This window comes from Octopus bimaculoides, chromosome 9 (assembly GCF_046866305.1).
Source record: "Octopus bimaculoides isolate indiv1 chromosome 9, ASM4686630v1, whole genome shotgun sequence".
Lineage (NCBI taxonomy): Eukaryota > Metazoa > Mollusca > Cephalopoda > Octopoda > Octopodidae > Octopus > Octopus bimaculoides.
Genome location: NC_142936.1, coordinates 80,570,586 through 80,588,085, shown reverse-complemented (window position 1 = coordinate 80,588,085; position 17,500 = coordinate 80,570,586). Strand labels below are relative to the sequence as shown.

The 17,500-nt window shown below is 37.0% G+C and overlaps 1 protein-coding gene across 1 annotated transcript in view; it reads right to left on the bottom strand.

Moving 5' to 3' along the window:
* Positions 1-2,939: 2,939 nt before the first annotated feature.
* The window catches only part of LOC106872193 (uncharacterized), a 37,715-nt gene continuing 23,154 nt past the window's right edge, over positions 2,940-17,500 (bottom strand). The window contains exons 2-3 of the mRNA XM_014919091.2: positions 11,615-11,768; positions 2,940-4,660 (exon numbers count right to left, since the gene is read on the bottom strand). Coding sequence (XP_014774577.2) covers positions 3,320-4,660; positions 11,615-11,768 — 1,495 coding nt within the window. The 3' untranslated portion in view covers positions 2,940-3,319. The remainder of the gene's footprint in view (positions 4,661-11,614; positions 11,769-17,500) is intronic.

The following is a 17,500-nucleotide window of genomic DNA, read 5'->3' as shown; positions in this document are numbered from 1 at the left end:
CCACTTAGGGTGGCGAGCTAGCAGAATCTTTAAAGCATCGGAAAAAAAATGCGGTGTGTCTTCCTTCAAAATTTTCTGTGTCTAAATTGTATACCATTATTACAGTACTCCACCCCACTGACCGCGGTGGGATTTAAACTCAGAACGAAAGAGCCTGAAGAAAGGCCGCTGAACATTTTGTCCGTCTTGCTAATGATTGTACCAGCTCGCCGCTTTTAACACATTAATATTGATTTCAAATCAAAGCGGTGAGCTGGCAGAAGCGTTAGCACACCGGGCGAAATGCTTAGCGATATTTCGTCTGTCTTTACGTTCTGAGTTCAAATTCCTCCGAGGTCGACTTTGCCTTTTATTCTTTCGGCGTCGATAAAATAAGTACCAGTTGCATACTGGAATCAACGTAAGCGACTGACACGCTCCCTCGAAATTGTTGGACTTGTGCTAAAATTTGAAACCAATATGGAAGGATTATGTGAACATTGTTCGAAAATAATTGTTCGAAAACAATTATTCAAAAAAACATTTATTCGAATGGAAATTATTCAAAAGGCCAATTATACGAAATGTCAATTATTCTAAATTTTTCATTTTATTTAAACAAAAAGGATAAAATTAAAAATCAAGTACACAAATGATATTTATTTCGAATAATTGTTTTTTCGAATAATTGTTTTCGGTCAATTGTTTTTGAACAATTTTCATGATACGGCTGGCAGAATCGTAAGCATGCCGGGCAAAATATTGTGTTGTCTGGAAAGTTTGTGCCGATTTATAATAGCTTACCTTTCGACTTATTTGCCATGAAACCACCTCAATTCTGGGAAGAGGGTATTTTCAAGTTAAAGGAAAGATGGAGACGCATTGTACAACAAAATGGTTCATATTTGGTTGACTAAAAATGTAATGGCAAGTATTTATTGACCTTTTTCTTTCCTTTCAAAATCGTCACGAACTTTCCGGACAACCCAATACTTAACGGTATTTCGTCTGTCTTGATGTTGTGAGTTCAAATTCCACCGACGTCAACTTTACCTTTCATCCATTTCGAGGTCAATGAAATAAATACCAGTTGAATACTGGATTCAATGTAATCGACTTACCCCTCCCCTAAAATTGCTGGCTTTGTGCTAAAGTTTGAAACTAATATTAATAAAGAATTAACAAAAAACCTTCGTTCGATCACTTGCTCTCATTTTCCTTTCTTTAATTAAAAATGTATTGTTTTGTACTGATTTCCTCTGACGATTTACTTCCATTGAAAGCAACACGATGTCCATTGTCTGATAAATACACTTACTCTTATTTTTCCCTTTCGTTTTATTCCAAGTTTTTCTTCGTCTTTCTTTTTTTTTTCCCCTTTACTAAACTCTAGCTGCTCATTCGACTTAATTGGTAGGTATCGGCCAATATGTGCTTGAGATGGAAATTCAGTGTTTTCGTATGATATGTACTCTTTGGCTGTAGTCCAAATACATCTGACTTGATATTTATTTCAGTCTAAATTATAGGTTCAAGATATATAGCGTAAAAGTAACAATGGGCAATGCGCAATTTTCCGTCTAAGCATCAACTTGTTTGGCAATTTTAGCAGTTATTACGATAGAAATTAATAATTTACATTTGACCTGTCAACTAACATATATTTAGAGACATTTTCTCTCACCGAAGCAATATAATTACACATTTGTGGAAGACGCGTGGCCTAGTGGTTAAGGTCTTTTTATTCGTGTTTATAAGTTCACAGGTTCAATACCTAAACCAGGTGGTGCGTTGTGCCTTTGAGCAAGGTACTTCGTTTCACATTGCTCCAGTTTACTCAGCTGTAACAAGTGCTAACTGAATGAGTGGGGCCGTTCTCTTTCTTTTTTTCTTTCTTACTTTCTCCCTCTCCCCTCTCCTCTCTTTCTCTCTTTCTCTCTGTGTCTTCAGCTGGCACATCCTGGATATTCTGTTGGTTCGAGGTGAGGATGTTGAGAGAGTGTCCATCAGCGCCATCTGAAGGTATGGGAACACTGGATAGTTGTACGGGTACCTCACGGGTACAGGGACTCAGTTCTAATCTATGTCTGATGTAGCTTGCAGTCAATAAATAAATGCTATTGGGTCCAATGCATTGATATGCCCAGGGGATCTATAGGCTAAGAAGCCCTGCTATCTATGTCCATTCGCGATTACGTGAACACCTAAAACCATTAGGGAAAGCACGGTACATCCTACAAAGCCTTACCGTTCGACTTTAATGTCAGTCCTCGTCGAATAGAAGACACATGATCGAATGCGCTCCAGCCGTGACCATCCGGTATGAGAGTGAGAATGAGTGTGAGTGTGTATATATGAGTGCAGATGTGTGTGGATGTGTGTGAAGGTGGGTAAGAAAGAAAGAGAGATAGAGAGAAAGATAGAGAAGAGAGAAAGAGAGAGAAACGGAAAGTGTACAGCAGCTCTTCAAAATGACCCACCTATAAAAGTTTAAATTTCTCAATGACATAATATCAATATATCTTTGTTATTTGAACAAACAAATATACATACTTATATATATTTATCACGTTATGTATAAAAGGATATTATATTATCTTATATTATAGGTTCTGGAGTAACTTGTCTCGCGAGTCGGAGTAGTTCACCACGTTTATTTGTTCTATAAAAGAAAACTTCTAATCATATAAATATAACCGTCTCTAAAGCCACAGAATCATAAAGGAAATGAATTTTTGACCAGCCTTGGGTTCACAGACTAAAGCATACTTGAAAGTAAATCTAGTTATGGATAAGGCACATTTCCATTAGATTTAGAATCTATTTCGCCAGAAGACTTCTTTGAAATCGGAGTTGTATTTATTTGACGATTTGACGTGATGAGAAACTTTGTGTTTAAAACTGAAACAAATATATAAAAGAATTGTTATTTTAACCATTTAAAGAACACACAAAAGACATTTACGTTCAGTTGTGGTTTATTTGTTAAATAGTAACCGGCTACTATGAAGTCTTAAATAGTTCCATCGCATTTTTGCGATCTGATTATTGACACAAATTGATTTCTTAAAACTTTATTTGAGCTTTTAATGCCTTTTAGCTTTACAAGAATGTCAGTTGCCATAGATTTTATTCTTCTGCATCAACTAGGTTAATATAAACTAACGTATTTTACAAAATTGTAGCGTCACCCATGAGTATTTCCTCTATAGCCGTATCTCTAATAATTTTTATTTTTATTTTTAAGATCTGATTCCAACGAAGATTGATGTTCTTCTACAATGGTTTTTGCCTTCCAGATTATCTACTTTTTCTTATTTTTAGATCAATTTTTAAAAATCTATTTTCGCGTCTTTTTATTAAGTTTTGGAAATATTAACTTCCGCTTTTGAATCACACCATGTGATGGCTCAACAATTTTTGAATCCACTGGTTCTTGTTCTTCCTGTTTAAGTGAGGCGGTCCACCGAGGAGAATTGTCACCGGAAGAATCATTTATTCTTTTAATCGTATTTGATGGATCTTGGGAAGAAAAACTTCCTTTAACAGGATGATGCGATTTACTTTGAATTTTGAGATTACGTTGAGGCGATTTGGAACGAATCGATTCATCTTCGTCAGAACTCCACAAAACAGGACCAGGAAGATTGTCAAAAGTTTTTGTTAATTCTAACACTTGAGGGAGATCCTCTTTAACGGAATCATTATCATGAAGACTTCGATTATATCCCGACAACAAGAATCTAGAGACAGAATGTAATGGAGTAACGGGTTCCTCAGATATCTGAGATTCAGTAGTACCAGATTCTTCTAAATGTTTCGAAGACGACACAGCTTGCTTTTTATTATTTCCTTCTGATGTCGAGTCTTTAACAGCTGAGCTTTCATTTTTAATGTGTTTTTGTTTTTCCGTTTTATTATTATCATCTTTTTCGAGTGATTTCATCTTTTTAACTTCATTCTCAATACTTGCTCCATTTTTCTTTTTGCTGCTAGATTTTGTATTTATAGGTTTCCTATTGATTGCCTTTTGGCTTTTGGAATTCGAGCTGTTCACTTTCGAATTTTCAGTAGTTGTATCACTCTTTGCTGTATTCTTGCAAACGCTGCTTTTTTCACAATACAAAACAACCAAACGGTAAAATTGAAGCAAAATCACGAGCGTGTTTTTAGAAGTAAAGAATATATTGGTGTAGCTTAAGACGTTGTATCGAAATATCAGTAACATACGTAGCACAAGGAATGGTCCATCTTGTAAGATAATAGTCGTCAAGATGGATATAATGTCTGCAGTACAGCAACAACAACACAAACCCTTGTTAGTCTTATTTGAATTAGTTTCTTCCAAGCTTTCTACCTTTTCTTTAACATAGAGTGGGCGTGGACGGCGCGCTTTCGATGTGGTGACCACAAATGTAAATTGCAGCAAACTGGCAGTCCAAAGGGAGAGAATAACGATGGTCAAGGTCCAGTTGTATTTGACCACTTCTTCTTTGAATGCTTCGAATAGTTCAATTATATCAGCTGCCATACCAATATAGACCAGTAGCAATTGTGAAAGTTGTTCTCTTGAGATCTTACCTTTCGGTAGCAGCCAACGGCCAATGATAAGCAGGAGGAGAAGCACTTGCTGAAGAATTCGCACCCACTTTTCTGGATCCAATATAATTGAGATTTTGAACTGAAAATAATAATAATAGACAAATACATAACAAAAACACCAGGACTTACAAATATATATAACATACAGAAAATTGCACTACTGGGTACTGCACACATTCTACGCGAAACACTTTCAATACAGTAAACATAAGAGCACCACAGCAAACCACAGCACATACCCAAGGCGCACAGAGCTGCGCTCGGTAGTGAAGTGAAAGCACGTTATAAAAATAAAACTACTGAACAATAATAATAATAATAATAATAATAATGAGGATGATGATGATGATGATGATGATATTGGGAACTCTGTGGAAATCACGGCCTAAAAAGAGCAAAGACGTGGTATCAACAAACTCCAGGAGTCACCGAATATGAGAATTGCAAAATCCTGTTGGATGCAATGATCCAGTGCGATCACCTGACCAGACATCGGAAACTGGATATTGTCGTGGTGAATAAAAATGAAAGAACGTTTATGATAATCAACATAGCATGCCCCGGTGACTACAGGATCAATTAGAAAGAAGAAGAAAAAAATAAACAACTACGACGATTTAAAGTGGGAAATACAGAGTAGACGTGATATCAGTTGTAATTGGTGTACATGAAAGTATCAGCACTCAACTACTAACATGGCTGAAAAAGATTGGTGCAAGTGTGAAGGTAGAACAACTACAAAAATCAGCATTGCTTGGAACTGCAAGAATTCTTCGCAGGATTCTTGAAGCATGACCAGTAAACAAGTGTCACCTTTGTCTGCTCGCTGTGGACAGCTGACACTTTCCGTCATATCCAACAAAATAAACTGAGTTCTTATCAAAAAGTAGTAGTAGTGGTGGTGGTGTTAGTAGTAGTAGTAGTAGTAGTAGTAGTGGTAGTAGTAGTGGTAGTAGTAGTAGTAGAAATTAGGATGGTGATTGTTTATAGTTTAGATGCAAACCCAGCAGTTTTGACGTGTACTTGATGAGCACTTCACTTTAGAGACACCTCGAAGGGATGAAAGGGAAAGTAGACCTCGACATAAAGAGCTAGAAAAAAACACGCAATATTGTTAATAATATTAATAATAATAATATTCACAGACACGACAGAGCTGGGACCTATATACACTGGAAGCTATGCCAACACTATGGAATAACAACAGAAAAAATATGGTATAAACACACGCCAGAAAAGGTCACAGAAAACGAGAAAGCAACCATACTCTGGGATATGCCAATACACACAGATAGAGAAATTAAGGCCAATAGATCAGATATAGTTGTCAAAGATCATGAAGGAAAAAAATTCTTTCTAATTGATGTATCAATACCAGCAGATGACAACTTTTCCCTAAAAGAAATGGAGAAACTTTCAAAATACAAAGACCTGGAAATAGAGGTAGCTCGAATGTGGAATATAAAAACAGAAACAATTCCTATCATAGTAGGTTTAGGTAAAATAAAAAAATATTCAGACAAATACATAACAAAAACACCAGGACTTACAAATATATATAACATACAGAAAATTGCACTACTGGGCACTGCACACATCCTACGCAAAACACTTTCAATACAGTAACCATATGAGCATCACAGCAAACCATATCACATACCCAAGGCACAGAGCTGCGCTCAGTAGTGAAGTGAAATCACGTTATAAAAATAAAACTACTGAACAATAATAATAATAATAATGATAATAAATTCTTATTAACCAATGCTGAAAGTCAGATTGAACTCGGAAATAGTCTGTTGTAAAACGTTGCAATATGAAGTCAATCGGCTATCTTTTGCACATGGACGACCTCGTGTTATACATCGCAGATAATAAACAACTAGATATACTGCTACAGACAGTACATCGATTTACTCAAGGAACTGATAAGTGCTTCTCGAAGTGGAAAAATGCGCTAATGTAATCTTGAAGAAAGGAAAATTTAGTACATTAAATATCATATTAGAAATAGACTCAGTGATAAGATAATTACAATAAACACAGACTTACAAGCACTTAGGAATCAATGAACTAGACAAACGAAAGAAAAAGTTAGGAAGAATATTATAGATTCATCATACAAATGCTCAGAACAGAGTTAAATACAGACGGTAAGATAATCGGATTCAAATATCCTAGTTATTATCATAATATTCTTAACGCCGCTAAGTAAATTAACATATATATACAAGTAAAGTAAATTAAAACACATACAATGGGATATAATAAGTGTATTCAGAAAACGCCACTCAAAATGTAATGCAGAAAGATTTTATTTTCTCTGAATACAAGAGGGTAAGGTCCCTATGCAACTAGAGAACTATTGTAAGATTACAAAAATATCTAGTAAATAAACAAAATAGAACAGGAAAACTAATACAAGGAACTAGAATAAATATAAAACAAAAACTGAAATGATAGATTGTTTTGAAGGAAAGGGGAAAAGATAAAACTGATATTAAAGACTGCCGTTCGAAAATGATGGTAAAGTGTTCGCTTGAGACCAACAAATGGTAAAACAAAATAAGAGAGAGAAATCGACAAAGAAACATCGTAGCACTGGTTGAGAAGCATAGACTCAAAGCTGAAATTGAAGGACTCCTAGTTGCGACATATGAACAAAGTCTACTCACCAGAAATCACCAAAAGGCACTTATTAAAGCAGAGTGTGTTAACTAAATGGAGAATATATGTGGAGGTCAAGTAGAAACACTTGACCGAATTATCTCTTAGCCAAAGGCGCCACTCAGTGGGACTGAACCCAGAACCATGTGGCTGGAAAGCAAACTTCTTACCACACAGCCACACCTACGCTTATTTATTTATTTATTTATTTATTTGCGAAATAAACAACGAAAGCAATTTCCAGGAAAATTCTGACTACTTCTCTTCCAGTGTTTCTCATGCAACAAGATTATAATTTGTATTGTTATTCAAATGTATCGATTTCTTTTTCTCTTTCTATTTCTAGACGAAACGAGAATTAACAATTCTTTTATTCTTGTACTCTTTTATATTTTTGTTCCAGTTAGTGGACTGCAGCCATGTTGGGGCACGGCATGGAAGGGTTTATTCGAACACATCGACTCTAGTGTATTTTTTGTTTTTATATTTTTTTTTGTTTTTATAATTCGGATACCAAATTCTATCGATATCTTTTGCCGAACTGTTAAGTTACAGAGACGTAAACAAACCAGCACCGGTGATCAAACAGTAAGTGGAGGCGGGCAAACATAAAGACACATACATACGTACATAGTACATACATATATTCACACATACATACATACATAAATGAGGACATACATACATGCGTATATGCATGCATGTATACATATGTACATGCATACATACATACATGCATACATACATACATGTGTACATACATACATACACGCATACATATATACATACATACATGCGTACGTACATGCATATATACACACATTCGTACATACATACATACATACATACATACATGCACGGCAGGCGTCCGTAGTTTCTTAATACCAAACTCACTCACGTGGCATCGGCCGGCCCGGAGATATAGTAGAAGACACTTGCCTAAGATGTTGTGCAGTGGGACTGAACCCAAAACCATGTGGTTGCAATGCTAACTTCTTAACCGCACAGCCATAAATAACGACGCTACGTTATAGTTTTGTGAAAGATATTGTTGTACACAGAGGTTTCCGAAATATTGATCCACATCTACGAGGGGTTTACGAGGGGTAGGGCCATAAATCGGACACCACGGTATCAGACAGACTATCGGATGTTGTTATACATCGCTGGTCACGATGAGCTTCGCATTATCTTAGCTTTCGAATGATGCCACCCCGCTTGCTAGAGAAGCAGATCAATATCTTCCGTGATCGGAAGGCTAGTCCGCGACAGGGTCACTCATTTACAGAAGAGTGGCTTGGAGCAACGCCAAATGAAGTGTTTTCCGTAAGAACACAACGCGTCGTCCGGTCCGGGAATCGAACCCATGACCTTGCGACCGTGAGTGCGAGACTCCCATCCACTAAGCCATATTCATATTATAACAATTAATAAATAATGTGAATGTATAATTTCAAATTTTAATAAACTTTAACGATTATACGCGTGTCTATTTACTTCTGTCATGTGTGTGTGTGTGTGTGTGTGTGTGTGTGTGTGTGTGTGTGTGTATACACATACATACATACACACATGCATGCATAGACACACACATACATACATACATACATGCATACATACATACGTACATATACACACATACATACATACATGCTTGCATACATACATAAATACATACATACATACATACACATATATGTATGTAAATGAAGGCGCATGACTTAGTGATTATGGTATTCGGCTTATGATCGTAAGGTCGTGAGTTCGATTCCTGGGCAGCGCGTTGTATCCTTGAGCAAGGCATCTTATTTCAACGTAGCTACAACCCACTCAAGTAGCAAAAAATGACTTGTATCTGTAATTCAAGAGACCAACCTTGTCACATTCTGTGTCACGCTGAACCTTCCTGAGAACTACGTTAAAGGTACATGTGTCTGTGGAATACTCAGCCACTTGCACGTTAATTTCACGGAGAGCCAGTAAAATGTATGTGTGTGTGGCCGAATGGTTATCAATTTCACTTCGATCTCTCTCTCTCTCTCTCTCTGAGTGGAATCTTGTGACCCACATTTGTGGGCGAAAAAATTGGGTAGATGGAAAATGCATAGAAGCCCATCGGGTGGATTGTACCCGTAATTAAAGAGGTACAGTCTTATCATGCACTATGTCACACATAGATATATCTGCCTGAAGAATACTAAACCACAGGAAATTTAGTCGATCGAACAACTGAATCCTTATCGTCGACCGAAACGGAGATCCACCGCACTCACGCGCTCGCCTAATTGTGTGTGTGTGTGTGTGTGTGTGTGTGTGTGTGTGTGTGTTCGTATGTACATATATATATATATGTTTCTATGTAAACTGTCTGAAAGATAGATTATTATCAGATACAGTTAATAAAATTCTACAATTCTACTGTTCATTTACTCTTCCTCTTTTACCATTTCCAGTTAACGAGGCTGAACAGCTATGCTAATGCAGCGCCATCTGTTGAAAATATTATCTCATCATCTAATTTCTGTGTTTGTATCACGTGTCCTAAACCCACGCAGCGAACTGAAGATGTGCTATTTATAGGAATATAATTTATTTGATGGTTGCAGGCATCGGTTAAAAAGCTCGCTTTGCAACCACGTGATTTCAACTTCAGTGCCATGGCGCGGCACCTTGAGCAAATGTCATCTAGTATAGCCCCAGAACGACCAATTCCTCGTGAGCAAATTTGGTAGATAGAAACTGAGTGGCGAGCTGGCAGAAACGTTAGCACGCCAGGCGAAATGCTTAGCGGTATTTTGTCTGCCGTTACGTTCTGAGTTCAAATTCCACCGATGTCGACTTTGCCTTTCATCTTTTCGGGGTCGATAAATTAAGTACCAGTTACGCACTGGGGTCGATATAATCGACTTAATACCTTTTTCTGTCCTTGCTTGTCCCCCTTTTTTTTTGCCCCCTGTGGGCAATAAAGAAATAAGAAACGTTAGCATTCCGGGCGAAATGCTTAGCGGCATTTCGTCTGCCGTTACGTTCTGTGTTCAAATTCCGCCGAGGTCGGCTTTGCCTTTCATCTTTTCGGGGTCGATAAATTAAGTACCAGTTACGCACTGGGGTCGATGTAATCGACTTAATCCCTTTGTCTGTCCTTGTTTGTCCCCTCTATGTTTAGCCCCTTGTGGGTGGTAAAGAAATACGAAACTCAGTGGAAGCCCATAGATACACACACACACACACAGATGTTATATATTCACGGTCAACTATAACTAGCCCCATTCACCCGTTGTAACCCCAAACTTATCCGACCCTACTGTCAGTGTACCAATGTACAAATAGCCAGAACAAAATGCCAAGATCTCAGTACATCTAGTGGCATATCTTTTTTCTACACTAAGCATATGTGAAGGCGCGTGGCTTAGTGGTTAGGGCATTCGGCTCACGATCGATCGTAAGGTCATGAGTTCGATTCCCTGCGATGCGTTGTGTCCTTGAGCAAGACACTTTATTTCACGTTGCTCCGGTCCACTCAGCTGGCACAAATGAGTAGTACCTGTATTTCAAAGGGCCGGCCTTGTCACGCTATGTGTCACGCTGAGTCTCCCTGAGAACTACGTTAGGGGTTCACGCGTCTGTGGATTGCTCAGTCACTTGCACGTTAATTTCACGAGCAGGCTGTTCCGTTGATCGTATCAGCTGAGACCCTCGTCGTCGTAACCAACGGAGTGCTCCTTTACACCAAGCATCTGAAGTGACACACAGCCTGCACTGATTGATGCAGCAAAACAAGATGCACAATATCCTACCCCTGAGGGACAGATGCAGGATGGGTCGAAAAGATCGTCGTGCTGAACAAAGATTCATATTAAATCCCTCTTCCGTTTCTTTTATCAATTACACAGACACACACGCACACACACACACACAGATACACTCACACACATACACGCACGCACACACACACACACACACACACACACGCACATACGCATGTACACACGCGTGCACACACACGCACACGCGCGCACACACACGCACACATGTATGTGTGTGTGTGTCTATATATGAGTGCTTGTGTTTGTTCTCTTATCCTACCGCTTGACAAGCATTGTTGGCTCGTTTACGTCCCCGCAACATAGCGGTTCAGTGAATGAGAACGGTAGAATAAGTACCGAACTTTAAAAGAAAAGCAAGCACTGGGATCGATTTTCTCTATTAAACCCTTCATGGCTGTGCTCCAGCATGGCCTCAGATCAATGACTGTAACAAGAAAAAGATAAAGGATAGAAAGATAAGTATTAGTTTTTAAAATAAAGACAAGAAGGAAACAAAAAGAAAAAAAGAATTTTAATGTTTAAATAACGAAAGAGGATACGTTTGGTGTCAGCAGAGAGAGGTTTTGAACTTCTGACGGAGTCCTTGTTCCTCCAGAGACGCGATGATCCATTCTTCTCTTGAGCAGGTCAAGTTCCAGTAACCATATTGGTGGTAGACTGTACGCCAAATACAGGAAAACACTTGGACAAAACCTGGAAATAAGATTAAAATGCCATGTAGTTAATATCAATTATCGCTCTTCTAAAGGCGGCGAACTGACAAAATCGTTAGCACCCTGGACGAAATGCTTCGCGGCATTTCGCCCGTCTTCACGTTCTGAGTTTAAATTGCGCCGAGGTTGACTTTGCCTTTCATCCTTTCATCCTTTCAGGCTCGATAAATTAAGTACCAGTAAAACACCGACGTAATCGACCAATCCCTTCTCCCAAATTTTCAGGCCTTGTACCTTTAGTAAAAATTATTATTATTATTGTTCAGTAGTTTTACTTTTATAACGTGCTTTCACTTCACTACCGAGCGCAGCTCTGTGCGCCTTGGGTATGTGCTGTGGTTTGCTGTGGTGCTCTTATGCTTACTGTATTGAAAGTGTTTTGCGTAGAATGTGTGCAGTACCCAGTAGTGCAATTTTCTGTATGTTATATATATTTGTAAGTCCTGGTATTTTTGTTATGTATTTGTCTGAATATTTTTTTATTATACCTAAGGCACCTACTATGATAGGAATTGTTTCTGTTTTTAGATTCCACATTCGAGTTATCTCTATTTCCAGGTCTTTGTATTTTGAAAGTTTTTCCATTTCTTTTAGAGAAACGTTGTCATCTGCTGGTATTGATACATCAATTAGAAAGCATTTTTTTTCTTCATGATCTTTGACAACTATATCTCATCATCATCATCATCATCATCATCATCATCATCATCATCATTATTATTATTGTTATTGTTATTATTATTATTATTATTATTCATTTTGTTCATCACGTACGTGTGTATTCACCATATTTTATTAATTTTATTCAAGTCTAGAAAAACTGAAACATGTCTTTGGCAATTCCGTAGCGTATTGTGCTTATTTTGTGCGTGACTTTTGGCCCAGCCTATATGTGTGTTGGGCAGAGGGGTATGTGTATAAATAGCTAGCTAGCTAGATAGATAGATAGATATATCGATAGACGTATATAAACGCACTATAACGCGCGCACACACACACACACGAACCAATAAAACAAGTCTGGTTATGTTCCTTACCCAGTCTATTCAAGTGATATCTCTCCGTGACACAATCATAGCCTCTAAGTTATCACCATGGTAAAAACACAAACAAAGTAAATTTAATTTTATATTTTATTTTGTTAATGATGGTTTCACACAAACGTTTGGATTTTATTTTAAATTTATATTTCCTTTCCGAATGTGCTTCATAGCGCGGACAATATACGATGGCTTTCATCTGGTTCATTATATAAAAATTAGTGGACGTGGGAAAGATGCTCCACTAATGTTCCTTTCGATTTCGGTATAGAAATAGTTTTGAAAGAGACTTATGGCGCCATCTATTTTATCTTTAATGCTGCTGTTGTTGTTGTTGTTGATGATGATGATGATAATAATTTCGAAGATCTAAGAGTCACTGCTTTCATATCTTCTGAAGATATAAAAACCGTGACTTGACAAGATTTTATTTCCGTTCATATACATATGTATGTATATATATATATATATATATATATATATATATTGTATCTTGGACACGTTCTGTGTATCATTCTATTTTTAAGTTGGCAACATGCGAGTTGAAGGATATTTAGTTGCTTTTTCTGGCAAATCTGGCGACTGCGTGAGACGTCACTTGTTGATGGTTTTGTAGCGTAAACAAACAGCTCTATGGTATGCTGGTTGGTAGTCGGCAGGACGGCTGGAAACAAAACAGATCTGTCTGTCTAGTTTAGACATGGGCAACCGCTCTCGAAAAGCGGGCCGCATGAAACATAGCTCATCATTAAGTGGGCCGCATTTCTAAAACAACTCAAGGTAATTTTTCGATAGAAATGCCATTTAGAAAGTCCCGCGAGCCATAGTTTGTTTGGGTTAGAATCATACTACCCCGCCTGCCGCCATACAATGATGGAATTCTATGGGGTATATTCTGAACATGTTTCATCCTCTTCACTTTGTCCAATCAATTTCTGTGCCCCATCAGATTCTGTTTGGTGACTGCGGCTGAGGTGGGCACGGTGGACTCAGTTAAAGCGTGCCAGTTGTTCCATTGCGTTGGTGCATCTGGCGGTGTTATATTAGAAGTGGTTGACAACTGTATAGAAAGTAAAGACTAAAAATATTTATTTGTAGAATATAATCCACCTATCCTCGTTTATCACAGTGGTTTGGTTCCTAAAAGACAGTGTTAAATAAATCCGTGATAAATTAATCATTTCCGCACACTTTGTAAATGGGACGAATTGTAGATTCATTGACACGAAACTTGCGATCCACAGCAGCGAAGCTTCAACCGTCACGTATTTTCTTGATTATCTCTACTTTACCAGTAAAAAATACAGTCGTCTGCATTGTCGACTAGGATCAGGTGCCTTCGCATTTTTTCTGCTCAATGGCCCAATTGTTAATGGTTACGAGCGCGTAAAGCCGTATAAATAATACGCAGCATCGCCATAAGACAATGTAAATACAATACAAGCGAGAGTCAGTGCATTCTGGGTTGCTGAGCATTGTGGGTGATTGCCTGGGCGTGTTTTTTTTTTGTAGTAAAGCACGATATTCGACTGATTTACCAACTCATGTTATTACAGATCAATCCGTAATAAAAGTAACATAGTTTACAAATAAACGTACCATGTTATCAGGGATCAGTGATGAATGAGTCGGCGATAAACGAGGCTACATATATCCCATTAGAAATCAAATTGCTCCACTACTACTACTACTACTACTACTACTACTACTAATAATAATAATAATAATATTGCTGCTGCTGCTGCTGCCACTACTACTACTACTACTACTACTACTACTACTACTACTACTACTACTATTTCTACTACTACTACTACTACTACTACTACTACTACTACTACTACTACTCGAACTCACGACCAAACGATCGTAAGCCGAGTACCCTAACCACCAAGCCATGCACCTTCACTCTCCTATCCTTAATATTGCATTAGACGCAGGGCAGTTTTTTGATATATTCAAAAATAAGGAAAAAGGCGCAAATTCGGTAAATACCATGACTACAGGTATAAAAATATTTGCAACAATTTCTTTTTGTTGTTTACTTTTTATGTCCTTCAAAAAGCTGTGATTTTTTAGTTGAAATAAGAAATTTTATCTAAGTTGTTCAGAATTTGTAAGACGCCTAAAGATTTTAGCGCCCTAGGTGATTGTCTGGTTGCTTAGTGCATAGCGCCAGACACGGCACGAAAAGCCCACGGCCAAGGACACCACTTTGCTTCTTTCTACCTACTTACAAAAGCATATTACTACAAATAATAATAATAATGATGATGATGACGATGATGATGATCTTTTCTACTGTAGGCACAAGGCCTGAAATTTGAGGGGAGGGGCTTATTTTCTCGACCCCGAAAAGGATGAAAGGCAAATCGGCCTCGGCGATATTTCATCAATAATAATAAATAATAATAATAAAAATAATAATAATAATAATAATAATAATAATGATAATAATAATAATAATGATCATAAAAATGATGATGATGACAATAATAATAATAATAATAATAATAATAATAATAATAATAATAATAATAATAATAATAATAATAATAATGATCATAAAAATGATGATGATGACAATAATAATAATAATAATAATAATAATAATAATAATAATAATAAAAATAATAATAATGATAACAACAACAGCAACAACAACAACAACAACAATAATAATAATAATAATAATAATAATAAAAATAATAATAATGATAACAACAACAACAACAACAACAACAACAACAATAATAATAATAATAATAATAATAATAATAATAATAATAATCGGGTAGTCATGATGGGTATACTGGGTTTCGTATATTTTACCCGTGTCACTTTGATGATATGCACTGCTTTCTCACTCAATGATGATGATGATGATGATGATGATGATCATCATCATCATCATCATCATTATCATCATAGTGATTACTTTAAGAGCAAGGCCTCAGGTATTATGTTAAGAAGTGGGGATAGTCATTAAAATTTGAATGGCATTTATTTTATTGATCCCTGATGAAAAAAAAAAAGATGAAAGGCAAGGTCGGCCTCTAGCGGGGATTTGAATTTAGAACACAAAGAGAAATCATCAATTACCGCAAGGCATTTTGTCTAAAGCGAAGGAAAATGTGTTTTCAATGTGTTTACGAGAACTTAAGAAGTTGTCAAGAAGAAATGAAAGAGAACGATAAAATGGCCGCTATTAGCAAGACAGTAATTATTTCTACTTGACTGTTACAATCAGCTATTTTCATTACACATGCTTCTTGATAGACACACTTACACACGCACAAACATACATAAACATATATACATAAACACCCACACACACACACACACACACACACACACACACACACACACATAAACGCACTCATATATACAGACATATATATACACACACATACATACAACCAATTAGCGGCATTTGCGACCGAGTCCCTATGTAGAGGGTAAGCCTCAAAGAAATAACAATTCCCTCTCTCCCCCTCTCTCTCCCTCTCTCTCTCCCCATCTCTCTCCCCTCTTTCTCTCCCCTTGTCTCTCTCTCTCTCTCTCTCTCACACTCTCTCTCTCTCTCTCTCACACTCTCTCTCTCTCTCTCTCTCACACTCTCTCTCTCTCTCTCTCTTCCCTTGTCTCTCATTGTGTGTGTGTGCTACTCTAATTAATAAGTCGCAGTATAAATAATGCCGAAACTTTCTAATAGGAACGAAATAGTGCTATACAGGATTGCCACTAACAACACATTTCAAATGTGTGAACTCTGTGCATCGTCTTCCTCGTCTTCCTTAATTTCTCATTTAAATCTCTACCTCCGTTTCGTGTTGCGAGGAGATGGTTATCTCCCTTGTATAACCGGTCATAGGCAGAGGGAGCCACACGCATACATACATACATACATACATACATACATACATACATACATACATACGTGTGTGCATGTGTGTGTGTGTCTGCGTGTATTTGTTGGGTGTACAAACAGGACAAGTCTTCAATATTTGTTGCAGAGTTTTCTTTATTCGTTCCATATTGATACTTCATTCCAAGCGAGGTCATCTGAAGGACAGTAATACGAGATTAAGAAGCATCGAATACCTGCAACGACTCACTAGCTTCGGACGAACACACACACACACATACATACATACGCACACACATATGTATATATATATACATATATATATATATATATATATATATATATATATATATATATATATATATATATATATATATATATATATATATATATATATATATGTATATATATATATATGAATGTATATGAATGTATATGTGCGTGTATTAGTGTGTGTGTAAGTGTATGTGTGAGAATGGGTGTATATGTGTGCATGCGTTCGTGCGTGTTTGTACATATGTATGCATAGATGCTTGTATACATGTGTTTATATATGTGCACATACACGCTCACATACACATATATACATATATATGCATACACACACACACACTCACTCATCAAGCACACACACTCACATACAAGCGTGTGATCGCCTGCAGATGCAACAATAGAGAGACGTAACAATTCGTTGGCATTATCATATTTAAACAAATTTCTTTGTTAAAATCCTGACTATTTTGAATAATTTATGCAACTGAACTTTTAGCAAAAGATTTTTTTTTAAACAACCAGCGTAAGATT